General features: G+C 43.2%; 1 protein-coding gene across 3 annotated transcripts in view; it reads right to left on the reverse strand.

The window, feature by feature from the left end:
* The window catches only part of fbxw7 (F-box and WD repeat domain containing 7), a 102,196-nt gene that overhangs the window by 16,782 nt on the left and 61,283 nt on the right, over positions 1-24,131 (reverse strand). For 2 of the 3 annotated variants that reach the window (XM_084005855.1, XM_084005854.1), the window contains 3 exons: positions 5,656-5,738; positions 4,093-4,234; positions 281-415 (listed from right to left, as the gene is read on the reverse strand). In XM_084005855.1, coding sequence (XP_083861981.1) covers positions 281-415; positions 4,093-4,234; positions 5,656-5,738 — 360 coding nt within the window. Of the gene's footprint in view, positions 1-280; positions 416-4,092; positions 4,235-5,655; positions 5,739-9,826; positions 10,080-24,131 lie in introns of those variants that run through there. The other variant, XM_084005856.1, reaches the window with a different exon arrangement.

The raw sequence follows: 24,131 nt of genomic DNA on the forward strand, positions 1-24,131 counted from the left end.
TTTTGTGCGAATCCCTGATGTGATCTTATCGTCACTGTGGCACTTCAGTGCGTTTGTATTGTCAGTTATGACACAGAGGAAAAAACAAGACACCCCGCTATGTGATGTCTTAAATGATCTGAAGGAAGATTGCGTGAGGATTAGAGGCTGGAGAGGAAGCTTCGTCCCTGTCATGTATTGAATATTGAAACGACGCCTAGAACAAGAAAATCCCACGGGGAGCTCGGGGAGGACCGAAGAGGAGGACGGGAGAAAACAGAAGGATCATTCAGGAACTCACCTCTTTGGGCAGCAGGGAGATGAAGTCTCGCTGAAACTGCGGCTCGATCACCTGCATCATATGCTTGACTTGTGTGGGCTCACAGCTGTCAATCAACTCATCCAGCGCCAGCAGCTTCTCTGGGCCAGTCCAGCTCTGCAACACAGAGGAACCGGCTTTCAAAAAGGCGGCAAACGCTATAAGGGACTGACGATGTCAACTCTCAATAGGCACAAAACACCAAAAAGGGGCGGCAGACCGATTCAACCTGGCAACCATCAATGCACCACAGATGATGACGATACAAGAAGTCTCAACTCCCCTACAACTATTGGAGAGAGATGTATTAGACATTATCACCATTCCAAACGGCAAAGTCTGGTGTCAATGAAGAAAAGTGTAGACAATTAAAATACTTTTAGACCTTTCACAGCTAAACACTCACTTTTTTGGATGACTTTGCAAGAAAATAAATGACTTGTGACTTGACTTAAGACATAATGACTCAAATTATGTGTGTTCGTTTTATGTTTTCTATACAAACAGACATAAAATATGACAAATATTCAACGTCTTTAGTGTCCTGTATGTAACGATACCCTGTATGCAGACGGTACTCAGAATGGCATCAGTGCATCATGGTATCAGTACAACAGTAAAAGGGCAGGCATCTTGCAGTCCTGTACTCTGTATTCTATATGTACTGAGAAGAGAAAACAGAGACCTTGATAGTTTCTTGCAAGAAAAGACGCTTAAAGAGTAAAGTTTTTCACTTAAAATAAAAGGGGGAAACTTTTAACACGTAGTGTTAACTGAAAAACACAGCAGCAGGGCATTGTGTGCTGATTGTGCCAATGTATCGTGGTCAAAGTAGACGCCTTGGTGTGCCTGTGTAAGGTCTCACTTTGCTTTGATTGGAGCTCCATGGAAGGCACTGCTTTGTGCCGTGTGTCTGCAACGCGTTAATGTTCCCTACGTGCCCTCAGAGCAGCACAGAGTCGCTCCAGGCACCTGCCTCTTTCTAGCAGCCAACACAGTGGAAAATGTAAAAGTCAGGAACCAGACTCCATCAGCATTATTAGAAGACTGTGAGGTTATTTCTTCTGCTTGAACATTCGGTTTTTTATCGCTGGCAACGGGCTGTACGCTGGACCCACCAGCCGCGGTTGTTTTTCTCTGTGGAGCGCTGAAATCTAACGATGATTACAGGCTATGAGGCCGGACGGAAAATCTGGCACATGCAAACCACCTGTAATTTGGCAGCTAAAAGCTTTAGCCAGGGGTGCGGGAGGTAATGAGGGGGCTCAGAGACCTCCTCCCTGCCATTGAGAGGACCACGCAACAGCTACGTAACTTAAGATTCATAATCCACAACCTGAGATAGATTCTTTTTTTGTTTAAACTGCTAGCAAACCCTCTGGCTTCCAGTTTGTTGTGTATTCATGAATGTGTTTGGCAATATGTCTTCCATAATTTAGTGCAGGTTGTAACTGTTTTGGCAAAGACCTTGCAAAATGCTGAATATTTTAGAAAGAAGTTTTAAGAATGCATTTTATCCAACCTGGCTGTAAACTGGGCAGAATATTCTTGAATATTGCTATTAAATCAAAATTCAGTTCCTGATTTCTTAAATTTCCCAGACTCTCTGACAGTAATCCCCTGAGAACAGCTGTGACACAAACCAGGAGTTAACATCTGGGATCACAGTGCTGACACTTCAACATGCAGGGAACACAAGCTGGCTCACTGAAGTGTTACTCTTTTAATCAATTGATCATTATGACGAGCTGCTGATAAAATACCTCCGTTCAGAGACTCAGGAAGTGTTGAAATATCTGCTCACACCGAATTCTTCAGCTTCAAGCAAAACATCTATTGTGGTACGATTACTGTGAGATACAAAGAAATGTGAACAATGTGTGTCTGTACAGACAGCTTGACATGATGGGAAGTATGTTTATTTTTTTAAGTACCTTGAAGATGAGTAGTCCCACGCATATTCTTCCATTAAATCATAATGTTTATACACTTCAGTTTTTGACTTGGTAAAAAAAGGAAGTTAGTTAGTAGTGAGCTTTAGAATTGTTCCGTTTGTCAATTTAAAAGATCATTTTGCACGTCAAGAAAATTGCATGTTTGGCGCACTCGCACCAACAACGGGCTCTAGCTTGTGCTTTTGCTGACTCAGATATTCTGACTTGGATATTCTGCCGTATGTATTCGAGTCAGAGTACACGCCCTGAGAAATGCAGCGGCGAGTAGGCCGAGGTTGGACCGGAGATGATGGTGGGGGAACCTCCAGGACCGAGGCGCCGAGAGCAACCACACACTGGTTGTTGTAAGAGTAGCATCGCTCATTTGTAGAAGGGAAGAGCCACTGCTGTAGTGTGTGTGTGTGTGTGTGTGTGTGTGTGTGTGTGTGTGTGTGTGTGTGTGTGTGTGTGTGTGTCCATGGACACGTAGGGACTCAGGAAAGTGTGGTGGAGCATGAAAGAGAGAAATCACAGCAGAGGAGAGTTTAAGTTTAGCGGTGAAGGCACCGAGTGAACGTTCAGCGTGGAATAAATGCTGTTTCTCATCAAGACCAACAGAAGTGTCGTGTTTCCAGGTTGCCCGGGCGACGTTGGACAGAAGCTCGGTGGCCGGCATGTCTCAATCAACGCAGCACGCAGGAACTTATTACTACAATCGACTACACTTGCCATCAGCACTGATTGGACATCCAGATAAAAGGTGGAGAATTCTCCCTTTAATAGAGAGACACGAGTAATCAATCTTCTCATCCATCTCTCTGCCAAAGCGCGATTAAATGCATTTCCCCAAAATCTCGAACTAATCCCTTAATGTCATATGTGTCTTTGCCATCACCGTGTGTCCTTGCGTTTGTCTTTTAGAGTGTAAAAATCCTAAAATAACACCAGCAGTTTGGAGGTTTTTGTGAAAAACATTCTTACCAGCTCCAGCCTGTTAGTTCCTCCCCTCTCTGACAGCCATAGGGCGGGACTAGGGAATGTAGGGAATTTAAGTTCGACGTTGCAGCCCGGGCTCTCAAATTAAAGACAGTAGACGGCAGCAGGTCTGAAAACTAATGTACATAAAATAAACACTGAGGCGGCACAGGCTCGCCCGGCTATTCAGAGAAAATGAGTTTAAGCTCGTAATGTTCATGGCGAACCTATTATAAAGGAAACCAGAGAGACCCCATCAAGGCTAATATGTTTAAACTACATCCCATTTCAAAGAAGTCTGGAATCAGTAGACAAGCAAGATCGTAGAATAACAGAATCCTTCAAAAGCTTAAATCCGAAAGTTGTGTGTTTTACCAAAGCAGGAATGTCCCCTATAAATATTTATATTGCGCTGTGAAGGTAGATGGTCACATGGCTGACTCAAGCCAATCAGGAGCCCTCATCACCGTTGCTTATTTTGGCGGGAAAGGGCGTGACGTTGAGGTACAAACGCTTTCCAAATCATGAACACAAAAGGACCCACGGTTTGCATCACTGTCACACCGCAGCGTCTTTTACTTCAGCAGACGACAACATCTGCTCAACTTTTACTACAGACTATAAGTCTCCAGCAGAAACATGCGACGTTAGAACTCCACTTTGAAGTCTGAACAGGTACGGCTAATTCCAATTCCACGCTACAGTGGCTATGCTAATGTGGTGGGCCCGAACAACAAGGCTGCAATTATCTCTGAGACTAAGTGAACATTGATTGGACACAACATCTGCTTTTTGATGAGCTTTTGCTCGAGGGGTTTGGAGATGCTCGTGGGAGGAAAAGAAGAAAAAAAAAGAAGAAGAATAAGGAAACTCCACTCCGCTCACCTGAAATGTTCGGAGCCATTCTTGGAGACCCGTGGGTGGCTGGATTGAGGTGATGCGCCGTCTTTGCTGCCCTTGACAATTGGCTGTTCTAAGGTGGCCAAATGTAGTAGGTGTGGCTGGACATGGAACAATTCCTGTCGGGCTGCAATTTACAAGGAAAGAAAAACCCTGAGAAACTAATAATATGAGATCGTCACAGGCTAATAGCCTTGTGCCGACATTAGAGAGAGGATGTGAAAGAACTGCTTTCAATGAGACGTATTAAGAAAGAAATACAGGGACATTACAGACATATTAAGTATACACTATTAATGAGAATGACGACAAGCTCAACATCAGGGCATTAATTTGGACTTGGATTTGCTCTGCTGCATTCTTTGCAGATATTTCCACCACAAACTATTTTGACAACAGAGACACGACACACAAACAAATGCAATTACTGCGGAGTTAAATATTTACAGCTGCAATTAAAGCTAAAAGCATTTTGCCAATTGCTTTGGATTGATTTAGTTAAAAGCTTCAGTTGAATTCACGTGTATTTGCAAGGCAAAGTCGCATAAAAGTTGTATTTTGTTTGTTACATTATGCTAATTTTCTTATTATGTACAATTTAAGGCGAAAAGAACGGATGTATTGTTCTAATAAGGGTAAAATCTCTTTAAATTATGTAAGAATATTGTTGCTGTTGGACCCGAAGAATAGAAATACTTCTTCGCTTTACAGCTCCAGCCTCAAGACGTAAAAAATTACAAATGTTAATAAAACTTAAAACAATAATTCATGATATTTTGAATTACGTCCTTATCGCACATTTTCTAATTTCCAACTAAATGCTATCGTGTTGGTCACAGAAAGAGAACCAAATTTGACATGCAGCATCTTAAAAAGTGCAGTTACCATTTGCATGAAAGTACCCCCGAGATATATTTTTTAACTGAGAGACTTCAAAGCACGCACAACCCCCCAGATTTCTGTTCAAATCCAGATTCTCCTGTTGCGAGAACCTGGGTATGAAAAGCAGCACGGGACATCAAAGGGCGCCCATGTGCCCCTGTAATGTGAGGGCGGCGGGAGAAACCATCCTGCCGAGAACCTCAATACTTCTGATTCTGCTCGCTGGCAGCAAAATGGAAAGCTGGGGTCCATTTCATTATTGATTCATTTTTAATGAATTTTGGAAGCCGAGACGGTGCCAGCTACATGGCAACATTTACAGTTAAGTGACTGTGTTGGGTCTGAATTTTAATGGGGCTACATGTGAACACGTGCATTAAATATTCAGGGTTAAGAGAAACGTGGGACGGCTGGCTGGATGCTGGAGATACAATATGATGTGAAGCATCATTCTGTTTGAAGACACACAGCATCTTTGTTCATGCCTCTTGATGTCTTTTCGATATTTCTTTTCATGGTAGGTTCATTTACACCACTGGAATATGAGATAATACCCTTTAATGTTCTACTAAGATCATTTTTGGGACCAAAGGTGGGTAATAAATGCAGGTACAAGTCTCTGATGAGCAACTGGGAGACTAATGGATGAAATTCAGGAAGCTTTACCTTGGATACTCGGAGCCTTTGCAGGGCTTTTTTCCTGAAGGGAAAGATCGGACCTCGGGGCCATGGTCCAACTTTCTCTTCATCTGAGAAAGAAAAAAGAAAAAAAACAAGAGGAGAAAAACATTAGAAAGCACCAGAGCATAACAATGGAGGAGAGTGAATTTAAAAACAGAAACCTAATTATTCACTGCAACCTTCTGAGGAGTAAATAAAAATGTACACCATGTAGAATTTGGTCGAAGGGGGGCATTCTGGCATGTGTTGTATAATCCATCACCCCAACAGAGTCTAAGTCACCTCGCCGGTTCTTAAAAAGCAAATTTAACAAAAGGACACGCGTCATGGACATCCTTAAAACCAGGGGTGGAAGCAGAAAATTGCTTTTGTGACTCAAAGACTTAGTTAAAATGATGTCTGAAATCCAGCCTATTAAAATACAGACACCACAGTCTTGCAACAGCTTTATGCAAATAGGAAATTAAACTTTAATGCACAGAGATTGAAATGTGTGAACGCGTTCCATAACAAAGCAGAGAGGCAGTGACCTATCTGTCGACGAGGCGGCTCGATGCCATGAGATGGTAGGATACCAAAGAAGGTGCTTGTTCAACAATGCCGCGCTTTTCTTTTGATTATGTTCCACGTCGGAGGTGATCATAGAGCAAACAGACACCCCTTAACATCCAGAGGCACTCGTGTACATCGTGTTCAAGCACACAAAATAACCACAGAGTACAGAACAGTACAGGGGCTACGCTACGGGGTGAATTCTTTGGCACCGGAGTTTGATTCACACGGGTATTTGAGAAAGAAAAACATAGCCAGTCAGTTCTTTATCTCTTTCTGTCACCTGCATGTGCACACACACCACCCCGATCCCCGTTACCACCTACCCAATGAGCAAACAAAGGAGCCTGTGTGAGCCCGGGCAAGCCAATTTTCCTCATCCCATGCCTGCCACTCTTGCTGGCAAGGCCTCTCGACACACATGCAAGTGATCCCCATCCCACCACCCCGTCCCCCGTTATCCACAAGCACAATGGAATAACTGAACTCAAGTGTCTGGCCCAACTAAGATAAACAATGTTAACAGTCTTGCCTTGGTTCTTGATTAATTTAAACGTGTTTCAGATCGTGGTCGTACAGTTCCAGCCTCAAGTAAATACAAAAATACTCTTTTCTGCAGTCAAATCAATCTGGTGCATCATGGGAGCCACCAGCTATCGTGGTGCAGATGATTTTATTCCTGCACTTTAGCTTCTAGCATGTTTTTCACAAAGTTGTCTTACATTACTTGGCATAACTTTATTTTTTGGACTTCAGTTTAGGGTTCAAACAATATGTCAACAGTTACAGTCCAGCCGGTTGTACTACAAGACAACCTGTAGTGGAAAGCGTTCTACAGAACTTCCATCTGTCCTCGAGCTTATTTGTAGAAAGATAGTGGCTTTTAGAAAAGCAGAAACTGCATTCGAAATAAACTTGACCCTCCTTCCCCTTTTGAGGCAAACATCGTTTTTTATGTGTGTGTGTATTTTCGGCACGTTATTGTAGTATTGGATGCTAAGAATATAACACTGGGCTTTTGACTCCATAGTGTCTGGCTTTACAGTTGCATGATACCACATCTCCCCTCAAGATGTGCGTTTTTGTTTATCACTATAATTTGGGCGAGTGTGTGTTTATCCTCTCGGTAATTTCAGTGCGAGCGCCGCATGAGTACATGCAGCGAAAAAACAACGGTGAACCGAAAGAGAGAAACAACTCAGAAAGGCTGAATGATGAGCAGAAATCCAACAACTGCACCCGTGGCATCAGATATACAGACTCCCCCTCGCTCGGTATTTAATGTGGATTACTATGTGGACTCAATGCACCAAAAGAACTGACACGAGCAACGCCCGAGTTTATAGAGGCATGTGTACACGACCGACACACCAACTTGTCCTGCAGGTTAGTTGCCCCCCTGGACATCGCCCTGCGATCTGACCAATGATTTGTAATCTGTTCTTCACAAGTCGGCTCCTGTGTAAAGCTGCAGGGGGGGATTCAAGGGAAGAGCCATACAAATCTTGAGTCATTTCTTCGGGAGCTCTATAAAAGAGGCACTGAGCTCGGTAGGTATCTTTTGTTCCACTTGTCTACATCTAAAATATCTGTCTGCCAGATATTTGATTGCCAAGGAATATAAAGAGTGATTTATAGGATATTTGTACTTGCTGAGATCCAGCTCTTAAACCCGACTGCCTTGTTCTGAAAGCGGTGATCTCACTGCAATGGCAGTTCAGTAGCCAAGGAGAGCCTGGGTGTGTGTGTGTGTTTATGCATGAATTTGGGTGTGTGTGTGTTTCCGAGTGGGAGAGAGAGAAAGAAGGGGGTGCCGGCTGGCTTCGAGTGTGTGTGTGTACATGCAAGAAAAAACCTCAAACTAAATGCTGGCATGAAAAGAAAAAAAAAAACAGCATGAATCCAGCCTCTTCTTGTGTTTCAGGCTGGGAAAAAGGTAACCAGAGCACGCAGTGTTTGTAAATCACTACTAATCAGTCCTCCCCCTCCTTCCTCTTGGCTTCCCTATCTGGCCAAAAGCACGACAGATGGATACACAGAGAGTTAATGATATTTTAAAGACAGCAATCACTCTTACATAATGTGTTGATTCATTTCAACACAGACTACATCCTGCAGCATCAGTCACTTGGAGGCTATTTTCTCATTTTTCAAATACTGTTTCAAGCAGCCATGCAACGGTTTCATCACGTCAATCAGCAGCACTTGAGACGCAGCAGCGTGTCCGAGAATTTTTTTGGGGGGGGGGGGGGATGAATTGGCAAGTTGTGGGATTGATGAGGACCAATCAAACCAGGACATGGGTTCAAAGATGTCTTTCAAATAAAAATCGGTCTTGAGATTTCAGCTTCTGACAGTAACATCAAAGAGCCGCAAAAAAAAAAAAAATGTTCCAAGCTCGAGGGGTTGACTTCAAAACCCCCGATGCCTTCGATAAGCACATCCACAAAATGGGCGGAGAATACAAAAAGGGTCACCGCTCAATTCAATAAACTGTTGCCCATCGATTCTGAATGACATGTTCACTTAATTATTAGGATAAATTGAGTAAAAGCTTCAACGCCGCACAAACCACACACGGCTTCACAAAAAGAACCACCCGCCGCAAAGGGAGTCCGACTCTGAATGATACGCGTTTGACAAATTTGTTTGGTACACATACAAACACACACACACTGCGTAATGGATTCTCCTTCAGTCTCGTCTGCACTCTGCATTTCCAACCAAGGGAGCATCATTTCATGGCTGCCATCCAGCATAATACACTCAACATCCTTGAGGAGATTCTCCACCTCACGCAGTCTGACACAGTGACCCATTATCTGCGATGTGAGCCGGCGGCGAGTGCACAATGTCAGGCAATGAGGCTGCTCCAACAGGCAACGGCGGACTGATCACATGCACGCATCCCAGAGCAGTCACTTTGGTCACTGCCAGATAACCACCGCTGCTGCATAATGTTGAATCATAACAAGCCAGCAAACTGGGGAGGACTGCGGGGGTTAAAAGGAGGTTGTTTCGTGCTCCTGGAAGTGGTTATTTACAACAACAACAAAAAGTCTGCACGTCTGTTTGGTGCTTTCAACCATCTGTTTGTCGTGTGTGCGTTATAACTAAAGCATCTACTTGGTTATGCAGAGGGGAGGACCACAGCTGATGTACAGGTGCAAGGGAGCATCGAGCCAAAACGCTGAGGCTAAAACATTGGGATCTTTTGGCAGGCAGAACTGGGGAAAATCAGTGACAACGCGGAAATGCAAGCACACATATACATCCGGCACTGCAGAATTTAATTGCCATACATGTGCAACAGCAGTAACCCAGTTATACACACACACACACACACACGAACGCACGCACCGATTGGCCACCGCATCGGTGCGGTGGCGTTTATTTACACGGCTGAAGTTACTATGAAGGGACGGGGTGCCAGACCGCGGTCGTGAGAGTCCAACATAACATATAGGCCCCGGCAATTAAAGCGGCGTCTCTGGGGGTCTGCTACGCCGCTGCTCATCCTCCGCAGTGGACGTGCAAATCTGCCGCGAGCGGAGCGTCAAAAGATAACGAGGGCGACGTGACAAGAAGCAGAAACCCTACTCACTTTGTAGAAAATCATCTTTAAAGTGCCGTAGAACCCCATCCTTGTAATCCGGTGTGTTTCCTTTTTCCCCCCCCTCCTCTTCAGCGACTGTGGGTGAAGTCCAAATGTGTGCGCGCGGCGGGGAGACTGCTGTGGCGGCGCGAGGGCAGCGTACTCTCAGGTAAATCCGACAGCGTCTCTGATGTGAACATGCTCGGGCACGTCACCGGACTGGCGTGCGTGCGGTAGATCCCCCTCTCTCTTTGGTGTAGGATTTTTTTCTTCTTTTCTTTTTCAAAACGGAGAAAGAAAAAAAGCTCCGCCGTGTCACACCGATTTCACTGGGGCTCGGTCGCTGGGGTGAAACAATGCGATGCGACGATCCCGGAGGCGTGTGCGCCGCCGACCAGCCTCACCGAGCAGGGAGCGAGCAGATGAGGGAGAAAGAGGGTGACACTCGGCAGAAAGGGGAGGAGTGGAGGAGAGAGGGAGGGGGAGCAGGAGCAGCAGCAGCAGCAGCAGCAGAGCACTGCCCTCTTCCTCCTCACAGGCTGCACGACGGCTCCTGCAAACAGGATCGGATTACAGCCTCCCCGGTGGAGACGACAGGAATGGTGCAGTCCAACATCCAGCGTTGTGTGCGCAGCGCATCCTCCGCGAGCGAGGTACCGGTGGACGCGTGCATTACGAGGCAGCACACGGAGGCGTGTGGGTGGGGTGTGTGCTTCTCCTTCGTGCATTAGAAAAAAAAAAAAAAAGTGGAGCCCCACTTGTTGCAGAACCAAAAAGCACCTCATCCATCCATTCACACCGCCTAAGGTTCCTTCTAGAATGCTCTGCATCAAATAGCAATTTGCCTCCACATAAAGCACATTATCCAGTGGTGCATAGTAAGTACATTTCCTCAAGTACTTCGCTTCAGGACAATTCTGAAGTAAACAGTGGGCCATTATAATCCACGAGACAACAGTGTGAATGGATCCACAGCTGCTGCACCTGCTTATTTGCACACACACACACACACACACACACACACACACACACACACACACACACACACACACACACAGACACACGTGGACCAGGCCAATATTTGCATTTCAGCATGGCAGGTAATGAATGGCTGATCGCACCTGCCCAGCTAACAATATGCACTGGGGGGACGGCTTCATGACAGCTCCTTAAAACCAGTCTCGAGGTGGCAGCTTCCGTTTTAGTGCAACTGAAAATGAACTAAGCACATTTACCTGGTTTAACCGTACAAGAAATAGGCTTGTTTGGTTAATTTGGACAATATAAAACAGTGTTGCTGCATGAGAACATACTATCCAGTTCATGCCCGTTTGGACCACAGCATTAGTTTCAAGACATGGTTGGGATTTGCTCCCCTTGACCTCACAAGACATCAGCATTAGATCATCCAAACACAGGGCACACAATGGAGGGTCATGGGAAGGGCTCTCTTCACAGGTGATGGAGCATAGAGACCTGGCAGCCTTTCAGACACTCCAGGCGTACACCTGTAATTACTACGTGACCAGACACACAGAGGGAAATATTAGGGCTTGTTACTGAAAATAAGATCTTGGCAAGCGAGAAAAAAAACGGCCAGAAGTTGAGCTGGAACTGTAGAGGTATTTTGGACTAAAGCAATTGATGTGACATGTCACTCTGTAAACATTATAGCTTTTTGCATGGTGATTTGCCAAAGTAAATAAAAGCCAATCATGTACAGTAAAGGCTTTAGTACGGGTGAAAAAGGACACGGCAGATATTTTAGTCACACTTTCGCCCCCACGGCCGTACGCACAGAGCAGCTCTGAAACTGCTGGATGTTGGGGGGCACCAGACGGAGCTGTTCCAGCCTTGTCTGTGTGTGTTTAAGGTGGCCCTGGTGAGAAAGGCCTCCTCGTCGCTCTCGGCCGGTTCAACCTTTACACAGCGCATTGGAATGCTTGGCATGCGAGAGGGGTTGCACTGTGGCCTTTGAATAGGCCGTGGCTTTCTTTGTCGCTCTCCTCCTGCCAGCAGATAGCTTAAGGGGCAAATGCAAATGTCTCATTTGACTGTGCACAAATAATAGAAAACATCAATACCAAAGTTTCGGCACACTGACTCAACAGATACTGTGCAAGCCTGCAGAAACCTTAAGCCTCCCTTGGATGTATTAAGATACAAGAGTATGCGAATAATGAATGGAGGACATTTCGTCTACAAATTTTATTTTTCATTGTCAGTTTGATCATTTTCGGATTAATTAAGTGACTGTTTAATCTATAAAATGTTAAAATAATTAATGCCCAGCAGAATGAAGCAGAATATTTAAAGTTTTTGTTTTTAACTTAATAGATGGTTTGAATGGTGAAATGATCAGTGAATGAATATGCAACAATTAATTAATCATTAAAAGTGCCAAAACCAAATTGCTTATGGCTTCTGAAATGTGAATATTTGCTTGTTTTCTCCATCTTTTATGATAGTTATGTCAACGTAAGCTATAAAAAAAAGCTACAACAGGGATTTATTTTAACTTCGTAGACCAAATGATGAATCTATTAACCATTAAAATAGAAGATTAAATGATTATAAATGTAAAAGTGAGTAACATCCCTAAATCGATGATCTTAATTGTCAGATGAAACTTGTTGAGAGACAAATCAATTGTTAAAGCTGTAGAAAGAAGGTATTAAAGGTCTAACATCTGTCAAGTACCATCGGAGGAACCGGACCGGCCTTCTATTCAAATTCAACAGAAGTTGGTGGGAAAAAAGCCTCCCTAAAGGATAAATCTAGCTTTCTTGAGCAAATGTTTAATTTGAGGTGCTGAACTTGAAGGAGGCAAATACCTCCTGGGCAGTGATGCATCACTAAATGGCGCCGTGCCATTGTGCGATTGTCCTCTCTGTGGAGAAAAAAAATGAGGAGTAGGGGGTCTCCTCTCAATAGATCTTCCTGAAATGGTGAAGTGTGAGCCCCGTTCCGGGCCGGACAGATGCAATGCGTGTGGGGGAGGTTTCTGATGAATAAGGACACCATGGATCATGGTATTCTGCGAAGGATTATAATAATAGCATCATCTGCATGGAGTTGAATTAACATATCCTGCAGCCACCCACGCGACTGAAACATTCAAGTATGAAGGGGTCAGGTCAAGAAAGAAAGCAAGAGCCCCTGGTATCTCCCTTGTGACAGCGATGATTTTTCATGGAAAACAAATGAAATATAGGATGTCAGTATCTGCAATCATTGGCAGTTATTTAGAAAGTAGAATTTAAAGCAAATGCAGCCTTTTTAAAATACAGTGGCATCCGGTTGGCTTCTAAACCCCAAATGTAAGCCAACATCTAAAATCTGTCGTTTGAATTGCGTAAAAGATCTTTATCTAATAGGGGCACGACAAGTACTTGGCCACAAATATTTCACATCAAAACTATTCATACCGGCAGAAATGCAAACTTGCAACAGTGTCAAATAAGGGTTTGAATAGATGACTGCAGGCTGAAGACCAACTGCCAGAATTAAGAGTCTGAGGCAAAGTGTTGTATAGCCTAGGCTACTGGATATTTATCGAACTTCCTTTCAGCTAAAACCTCTGGTAAACTGTTATACTATGTCTAGTGAAAGGTAAGAACTGAAAGAGGTCAAGGCTGAAAGGAATAATAAAGTTTGCCGTCTTGGTTCAGACCACGAAGCCTCAGTGTTTTTTGGACAATATAAGTGCAAGTCTTGAATATAACCATTCTGCACAGCGTGATTGGTTGGTATTTAAAGCTCAGAAAAATGATTGTTGTTACGGGAAAATAAACTGTTGGTTTTTCACCATGAACTACTCACCTTCTGTGTGACAATACTACAATAAGAATTAACCACTCGGGGAAAGAAAAACGCCCCCAGTTGTTAAAAAAAGCAAGTTTTGCTTAAGAAGTTGCTTTTGTTTAATGTCTTCGCAGTAATACATCTCAGGAGGATAACGTGCACTTCCTGGCAGATTACAGTTCTTCCCAGCAAGACCACAAGGACACCTGGACGACATTCAGTTATCCTTGTCGTCCCGCTGGGAGGAAGGGGTGGGGATGGAGTCAGGCGGTGCATCTCTAGATTTTCCTCACACGGTGTTCATTTTTTAATTTGTTGCATTAGAAGTAATGAAGTCCAAGTAATCGATGACTGAATGTGTGTGTCTGTGCATTTTAAATTCTGATGCTCTCAGTCATGATGTCGTCCTAAGGCCATAAAGAGTGTGTCCAATACTTAGAATCCTTTTCTTCCAGCTAGAACCACTAACAGAAGAGTGTGACCCTCTCAAACAGACACAGCCTCCTTTATACTAGCTCTCATTGTATTTGACCTACAACATGGCATTAAAAAAAAAACACGTTTGGACAACTATAATTCAGTGCTTGACTTCCCTGAACTACATCACCTTCCTCACTTGTCCAAAGTCGAGTTTGTGTCAGAGGACTCTACAATCTGTACAATAACATCTGAACAACGACACCCTCCATTCTTAGATCAGTGATACAGGGACAGAAAACCAGAGGAAGCCTCACTCTTCCATCACAAACAGGGAAACAATAGGGGCCGCATGTTCAGCCAATAGCAGCCGTAGAGGTGTGAGTAAAATATTAAGTACAATGTAAAATAAATATTAAGTTTAATGCAAGAGTTTCAAACAAAGACCTCGGGTTCTAAAACGAGCAAAAGTCAACATTTTGTCTGTTTAAAAGTTTTAAAGCAACGTTTGAACCCTGTCGAGGATGAGTAATGAAAGTTGTATTTTCTCTAAGTCAAATAACTTCCTCCAAAAATTCTAATACACTGTATGATAAGTACCTCGGGAGGAGGTTATATACCAAATGCTCGGCAAATTGTGTAGGAAAAAATTCACCAGAGAGGTATTAACATTTCCCTCCATTTCTAATCCTTTCCCCAACGACAGGCCCATCTAGTTTTTCGCATTTGGATGCAGCCCGAGCTGTCATATCTCATTCAGAAATGAAAGAGGGTTATGGAAATGTGTGTGATGAGCCAGGTGAAACTTGGCCGGGGCCGGCATCAACATTTACACAGAAACGAATAAACCTCTTTAATCATCCAGAATTACCACTCTGCATCCCAGATGAAGCAGAGCGAGGTAAATTGGCCCTGCTGGGTGTAGCCTGTCATGTGTAGATCCCTAAACATGCTTTGAGAAGGTGGTGGGAAACCATTTGGGGACATTCTAACAGTGACTTGGTCCCATGCCTTGACCCGAGCTTGCTGCAGAAACTCGTGCATCACACTGCCTTTGGCGTTTTACCCTCTCTTGTGATACGGATCACATCAGGAACACCGTCGCATCCCGTATTAACCTTTATCTCTCCAACAAAGCAGTAATTTGTGTGTTTGCCTTTCCAAATAAAAGGATTTCAAAAGAAAACATGCCTGATTTAACCTCTGAATGGAGATTTTACCTCAATGTTAGTGGATCAGAGATACTCTGACTTCCCATCAAAATTCTTACACTTACAGCAACAGTATAAAATAACAGTAAACTATTAACGACTACCAGATGCATCGCCATGAAATTCACGGCTTTTTCGGAAGATGTTACCTCATAACTTTGATGATCTTCTGTTGCCATCATGAGGCTGATATTTGTGGTTTTTGGCTAACAAATCTTGACAACGTTATGAAGGATCGCCATGAAATTTTAAAGACATTTAGGAAATTCTCATCGAGCCAAGGAAGCGGAAAGGCAGGTTTTTAAGGGGAATGGGGCCATCCGTTTTAGCCATGTTCCTCAAAGTTTCCTTGAAAAATCAACAAGTTCTCCTGTGAGGAAAAGCTCATAAACCTCCGAATAGGGCAGACTTTAGTGTCCTTTTTCTCACCATGACAACTAGGGAGGAACAAAAGAGCAAAGAGTGCGGGGTGGTACCCTCTTAACCGTAAGATAAATGGAGAGAAACTTTAACAACTTGTAAAATTACCACGTTCAAGACTGAGGAAGAAAATGAGGAGAATGAACTTCTCTAGCTGAAGGATAATACCAGGGTGGGTCCTACTGACGTAGAAGGTAGAACATTTTGTAAATAAAGTTGAAAATGCAGTTCTTATTTTGCCAGACCTATTCCTCATAGCCAGGTTAAGTAGAGAAATGTCACTAATGGAAAAATGTTTAATAAAAGTAAAAAAAACGTGACACCCATGTTGATACAGAAATCCAATTTCCAGAAAGTGAAGGGCGCACTTGATCTTGTTTAGATGCGTCTATTGGCGATGCATTGAAGCCAAGGTTCTCGTCTGAAGTGTTTGGGATTATGGTTATCTCTGATGCCCCACCAGCAGAGTGGGTGATAGCAACCCTTTTAAGGGGTCTGATTGCTATCAACTGCCATGTCTGGTTGAACAAAATGAGACAGACTTGATGGCTGTGTGGCAAATAAGAGCTCAAAAACAAGCCGCAGTTTACACATCTTTGTATTTGGCTGTTTGTTGGTGGAGATGAGGCACTAACAGCAATGCAGCTCGCATAAAGACCACATTCTACTCAAGTAAAGATTAACTAAATGAAGCAAATAAAGCCCAACCACAGGCTATTGTGGTGGTTAATATGCAGAACGTGTTGGCAAACATTTACACATCCAGCAGTTACAGAGCAACATTATCATTAATTTCATTGTACGTAAAGGAAAGTCCAATATTCACTCTGGAGGGGAAAAAAATCTGTTTTTGTAGTCGCTAAATGCTCCACTACATTCACCAGCTAGCAGCTAACTGTGTGTCTGTTGTACAGACGGTCGGTATTTGTAGCTTTTATCACTGAAAACAGATGATACTTTAAAAAAAAAAACCATTATAGACACTTTAAAGAATCATTCTTAAAATAAAAAACTATTTAACAGGTTGATAAAATGATCATTAAGTGTGCCAGTTAATTAGGCCTACATTACTTTTGAATTGCATCATTTAAACCCAACTTTAATTAAGAAAATAGTTCAATGAATTTGATAGACTGTAGCTTGCATCACTAAAATAAAATAAAAACCAAAAAGATTAAAATTAATTTAAAAAAGGAACGTGTCACTCCCCTGGTGAATGCATCCATACAGATGCCCGAAACTATTCGCCTATTATTACTACGATCACGTATTTGTCGCTGGTGTACAGACAATCAGAAATGGTAATAAAATCTATCTTATACCCACATTAACAAGTGCAGACATTAAATAGTGGTGTGCACGGTGAACAAAGAAGACGCGGAGACACTTCTTAGCAAAACAGCCCCCGAGGCAAAGAGAAAATTGCTTGTGGAGAAAGAATGCAGAGGAAAGATAATCAGAAGTAATGCAATGATTTGGCTCATGAATTGTACTCTGCTATGGGATCATATTTGCTGTGTTTAATCTCCCATACTGGCAGGACTGAGGATCAAGTAGCCTTTTTGGCTGAGGCGATGCAACTTAATAAGGAAAAGTAATCCAGGTTGGAATTTGTGTACAATATGATGGAAAAGAGTAGAAGTCATTGTTCTGAAGAACACAGTAAAAGGGATAATACTTCGGCAACAGAGACGGCCTTTAGAGAGCATGGACAGATGGATGATGGTGATGGTGAGAGAGATGCGTCTCCCGTGATTTAAAAGGCTACATGGAATGACAAAGGTCAAGGGGCATAAATGTTTCATTTCAGGAAGGGCAGAGGAGCAGTGAACCTTGGATGGCTTGCAAGCATGACACACAAACACACACACACACACGAAAATGAGCAGGGTAGAGGCTATTCAGAGAGCACTCGTCAAATGTATGGGATTCATCTTAGAAAAAATATCAGTCAACTCTTAAAAGAAAGACAGAAAGCTCAACAATAGATACGACTAACAAGAGAGAAATCCACTAAACACAGGAGATGAACAGCCCTTAAAAGTCCGTTCCAAAGCTTTGTCTTCGAAATGAGTAAAAAAAAACTCAACGTACAACTGCTGCAGTCTGATTCTGGCATATTGTGTTCATTAATATGCACTTTCACTGAGATATAAACTGAATAATAACTTTGAGTGGCTGATGTTATAGGTGGCTGCCATATGTCCACTGAATCTTGAGATAGAAAATCCCTCCGTCTGTGCGGATCGGCAGCGTGGGGTCTCTGAGGAGTTCTATCCCACGCTGGGCAACATGGAGACAGACGGAGGACAGAGGAAGAACCCAGCTGCTGCCAAAAGGAAACGTTGAATGGCTGGAAATGCATTTTAAATGTGAAAAAAGGAGGAGTATGGCATACTGTTCTGTTCATCGAAAATCCTCACAAAGACAGAACCTCTCTTACGATGTCGCCAACACATGAGCAGATTAATGGCATTGGCTTTCCTTCAAATTAATTGATTAAGGCGAATGTAAAGCATGTTTTTAGTGAGCTCAGCCCTCAAAAAAGGGCATAGACGCTGAAAGCAGAAGATATGCGTCACTGATTCGATTCAGACTTTACTGCAGTGTTGTCCTCCTCCCTGCCTCCAACTCATACAGCGTCTGACACATACTCCACGAGCACTCCTACACACCAAACTACACAGAAGACACCACTCTCTTACTTCCCATCGTGCACAGAATAAGGCGAGGCGAGTATATTGGGTCATTTGGAAATGCACCTTTAGGAGCTCGTTGATTTGCTTGCATGTAGCGCTTTATGGTATTCACAACGGATACGAGCGTATTCCCCCAAGAGCCGCGGTAACAGGAAAACACGATGTGTAGTCACACACCAGGCAGCAGAGTGCAAGTCGTGGGCATGAGGTAATATTGATATACTACACCAGAAAGTTTGTGGGTAGAGCCACGCTTTGTTGTTTGAAAAAATGACTGGATTGATATTGTTTGAGATTCAAAAGGAAGTCACATTCAACAATACCTTCTGTAAACGGAACATTTTCTCAAATAACCCAAGTCACACAAAAGATGCCTTCTTCTGGAGCGTGTGGAGCAACTAGCGTGGAAACTAAAAGATTACAAAAAATGCATTTCTTGCATCCAAATAAAGCATGATTGTGTCTTGAGGACAGGGAAATGATTGTACAGTCAAACATGTACATGCGCGACCGTGGAGATGTTTATTGCCGTGCTGCTCGCTCTAACTATTAACTTATCATTGTGCTTTATGTCTCACAACAGCAGATAAACATCATATTCATCAATGTGCGCTATATATAAAAGTAGGCTTGGCCTCACCAGAAACACGGAAAGCTACATTCTCTCTCTTATTTATAAATCTCTGCTGTAAAAGCTGCCTCAGTATATCTCTTCTCAACGTTAATACCACGGCTCACTAGATCAGATCTCAGGCCAGTTTAACTCTCGTTATCCTTTGGATAAATAAGGAATTTAGTAAAGACTGCCCTCCACGTATTTGCTCCGTATAAAGTGAATCAATAACAGACTACGTTAAATGTTTCATCCTACTGGCTGATGATATATGGACTTCTTTTGTTTGTCCGAGTTTTCTCTCCCTCTGCTAAACTCTGGTCTCTCTCACGAAAGAGATCTCGATTTCAATGAGACTGCCTGATTAAATTTAAGGGTCACGGACTGTATATTTCACATTGAATTTCCTGCCACAATGTTGGGGTGTTTTGAAATAGCCCTGGCATTTCTCCCCACACACTGTGAAGTCGAACCTTTAAAGATTTTAGTATTAAAATGAACACAGTGCGTGGAATCTGATTAAACACCGTATGGCCGTTGTGGCTTCTTTGTGTCCCAGTTCTGAGAGAAATAAATGGGCCGAGAATAAAAGACTATTTTCTCTCGGAAACTACAGATTGCCTGAAATACCCCAAAACAAACACTATTGTATTTTTGTTTTAAGGTCAGGGATGTGGTATTAACTACAAATATGTGTCCATTTAACAATGACGTCAAGCTATTACAAATGCAAACCCCCCCCCCCCCCCCCCCAAAAAAAAGCTGTAAAATGCAAATTTTCACCTTGCGGTGGGAAGTGTGTTGTTATTTCAAGTTGTCCCACTTCAATCTCTACAACCTGTCATTCATCTTGATGACCTGTCGACTTGAGACGACATGCAGCCTGCGGGCGAGCTAACAAGCATCTATAAAAGTTCCTGGAAGCATCGAAGCAGCAGATGGCATGAAAAAATAAAGTGGTGCAGGTACTCCTGGCGATGTGGCCAAAATCATCCATCTCAACTGAGGATAAAGATATATATCCTGATACAGCATGTCTTCTGGTTTCAATAAATAGTGTACATGAAATGACTACATGGAAATGCATGTTTATGGTTTTTCCCATAAGCAGAATTCTTATCGATTCAGTTTGTATGTGCTTGTTATTTTATATTTAGATGATGAATTTGTGTATCATGATATCACGATATGTGATTTAACAACAATGCTGTTAAAGATGACAAATTATCATATTGGATTATCTACCAGCCGTATCCTGGGTTCAAACAGCAATCATGAAGGCTCAAAGTTTTAAATCTTAATAAACACATCAGGATTGTTATAACTAAACAGTCTGTAACAAGTGACATGTTCAAACATGAAACAACCTCTTTTTAAAACTCTGAAATAGCTGCTAAATCTGGATCTACAACATAATCTCCAACTGCTCGTGTCGGGTGGAAGGTTATCCCTTTTTTTTTAAATGTTTTATATGGAACTAGTTGACGCGTCACCTCTTTTTCCTCCACTCTTCCTCAACATCCCCAAACAAAGAAGCTCTGCAGCCAAATGGCAAGTCAATGAAATGAGCACAAGAGTGGAAAATGGAAGTGAGGTTGGAACAAGTTCCCCAAAATAGACTTCCCCAGCACACACTGTCATACCCTCACACCGCAACGGCATGGGAGGCTTTTTTATGATTTCCGCCAAGAAACCACGTTGTCTTCCTTTAGGGGATGTTGGCCTGCATTTAAGACAGAACTTGGGGGTCAACATTGCTCAGAGAGAGGAAAGTTGAGAGAATTGAACTGGCACAGCAACCGGAGGAGATTATCCCGACAACATGTTCACGTAGGCATTTGAGTGGGTGTTGATGTAACTCTGACTGTAAATATTTTATGAAATTTTAAATGGATTACGTGTTATATTTTTGCCTTGAACTGGCCGTCCGTGAGCCCTCAGTGAAACTCCAGCAGAGGCTGTTTAAAGTGTTTCATCATTTTCAGTCACTTCCTATTCCCTCTGCCATGTTTTTTTATGACCTTTACGGCAAATGCAACCTGAAATTCAAGATTTGAAATGTCAGGCAAGTCAAATCATGTAGCTACTTAAAGCTGAGTCTACTGACAAGTCTTGAAAGTTTTGCTCCTTATTTTATCATGACAGCATTTCCGGGTTGTTATTTTTTTTTTTTTACTTTGGAAAGTAGGTCGATATAGCGGAGGCTAAAAATGATGGTTGTTTATTTAAAAACAATGAAATACATCAACTGGCAATAGTGTATATTTGTCTTATTGTTAGATCCCACAAAAAGACTAAAAATGGTTTAGTCTTCTGACTCCCCCAGCCTGTCTGTGGTACTTACTGCCAAGCCTAATTGGTTCTACTGCAGCAGTTAATCTCTGAAAGCAGGTAATGAACACAGTCACGTATATTTAAAATAAGGCTGAATAATATTTAAAAGCAGCTAGAAACATTGCTTTGCAAATATTAGTCTGGAGTAATTAGTATATTTGCTGGGGACTATTTTTTAATGCAAATTAGGTAACTGATAGTTTACAGCAGCAGGAGAGAATGTGGGCTCGACTCAAAATAAACTTCACTGCCCACCCATCATCACAATCGGTGTGCAGAATACACAAGAATATCACTTCATCTTTAACAAAAAAGGAAATGTAGCATGTACGATACAGCTGGTGCTAAACACTTGACCCTGCTCTCGGACTCCCGGTCCCCCTTAGCACCGCCTCTCTATTGATCAACGCTCCTGACAAGCTAAAAAGCCATCATTAGCAAAACCTTCATCAACACAGTTCATGTATGGAAGGTGGGACTCGCCACACCGATTCAACCATGACCCTATATGACCTTTAAGTTCCACAATAGGCAGCGCACAATAACGGCCATGTGCCCATTGGTTTAATCTCCACAGCCCATCTGCTGCGGCTGCTGCCTGTGAGTTGAGTCGGGGAGAGGAGAGGGAGTGCCCAGCTTCCCTCTGAAGCTCACGGGTGTCTATCTCACTACATCCTGTGGGACAGCTGTATGGTAATGTGCACAAGAGGCCGGGGACAGCAGCAGTCACTGGGATTGCCAGGCAGACACAGAACAAGGACCCCCTTCTCAGTGGGTAGCCAAAGGCATGAACTTGGCAGATTAGACATTCAGGAAACAAATAAGGGCTCCATCACAGAGGAGCATCCGAAATCAAGAACAACAACCAAACACACAAGGCTGCAGAGAGAACCCGCCCTCGTCCCCCCCAAAAAAGAAATTCCTGAACAATTGATGAGACTGAAGAACTCTGCCTGCCGCCTTGTGGTGTTCCTCCTTTTGGAAATGCATGCAGTAATTAGGATAGACACCATCAGAGAAAAATCTCTCTCTATCCTTCAGAGACCTTGTGTAGTAAAAGAAACTGCAGCATTACGCTGTCAGTTGTTTTATGGCTAAATTCCAGTTTTTTGTTGGTGTTGGTTTTATTTGCTCCCCTGAGCCTCAACAAATAGCGGCGTGTCGGTCAGTGTCAGCTGATGTCAGATGGCTCAGGAAGGACCAGCACAGTAAAATGTTGATGCTCGGGAAAAATCTAATCAATAATTCAAGGCCAGGCAAGTCGCAGTTCACAACCTGACGCGACAATGACGAAGGACATGCAGGGGCGTGGGCAGCAGTGGAGGACCCTTTTACTAGCCCCCCCCCCCTATCTGTAAACGGTTGCCTGGCAACAGGATTCGCTCTCACTGGCCTCCAGGCTGCAGTGTGCTGCCTCTGGCCTCCAGGCTGCAGTGTGCTGCCTCTGGCCTCATCCAGGGATAAGGCTCTTGTTTGCTATTAGAGTCAACAAATTGTGGCAACGGATGCAGGGCTCGTCAGTCAGTAATGAATTCTGCAGAGGCTACTAATGAAGGCCACAGTTTCAAGAGATTGAGGCCAATTTTATCTCAAAATGTGACACGGAATCATAAAGCAGGGCTGGATATGTGCCAGGAATTTGTTGCCATGTGTATTATTACAGTTTGTCACCTCGCTCAGTTAACAATGCCGCGGACATCAGGCCACAGCACAACAGGCAGGAAACAATGGAAACAGCACATCTAGAGTTTCTCTTTTTCCCTCCTGTATTGGCCATGCCATCTGTCCCTGATGCACTCAGTGACGGGAACGTTTAATTGTTATGCAGGGGGACGTGTGCTTACAATGAATGGATTGTTACCAAGCATTCAGCCAGGATCGGAAATTGCCTCATCATGTGTGTTTCTCACAGATGTAAAGAGCATCAAGATCAAGAGGACGAAGATGCACTCTTAAAGAGGATGAATTACTACTAATATACAGACGAGAGAGAAAAGGTATGAGAGGGGTGGAAAGAAAGAAAAAGAGGGAAAGTTGACAAAGATTGAACTTTCAGGTTTGGAGGCTTTACATACAACACTCAGGCTGCAGGCTGGATTATACCCGACATTAAAACACGTCAAAGCACGTCTTAATGACAGAATGTTGTTTCCATTAGGAAAAGTGCTGAGGCGTTCAGAAATGCAAACGAGAACACACCTGACAATAAACCAAACAGAATGAACACAGCAGCGAGTTACTTTTGTGGTGGAAACGGCTTGGGGCAAATGTTTACCATTACTGGTGAACGACTTGGTCTTCGCAGAAAAAGGGCACGTTCGCTCTTTTTCTTTGTAAGTGAAATAATTCCCAGACGGGCAAAATATTCCAAAACATCTTTGAGCATGAGTTTGAAGTGCATGACAGACAAACTGCACATGGGAACCTTCATTTCAGTTATATAACAGACTCCTTAGAAATCAGCACTCTCAAGTTTCTTTTCAACTTTAACTGAAATCAGTGCAGACCGGCGGGGTTCTGCTTCCCAGGACCGTGTAAGAGAAGCACCGACTATTTTCCAGCCGACAGGTTTCGCTTGCCGTCTTCATTCCTCCTATCAATACTGGCTGTAAAGAGATCCCGTCCTAAAGCCATTTCAAAACAGGGGATGGGGGACAAAATGAAGACTGAAACTTATAGGAGCCTTCAGCAGACTGAGTTAGACAAATCACAGGGATATGTGTTCCACATTTACAATCTCTGTAGTCCAATTCTCCCTCTTTCCCTGGACAGGGTTTCCTAGCTGAGCTGCAGGAGAGAGATAATAACACAAAGAG

Source organism: Eutrigla gurnardus (genome assembly GCF_963514095.1).
Source record: "Eutrigla gurnardus genome assembly, chromosome: 3".
Taxonomy (NCBI): Eukaryota; Metazoa; Chordata; class Actinopteri; order Perciformes; family Triglidae; genus Eutrigla; species Eutrigla gurnardus.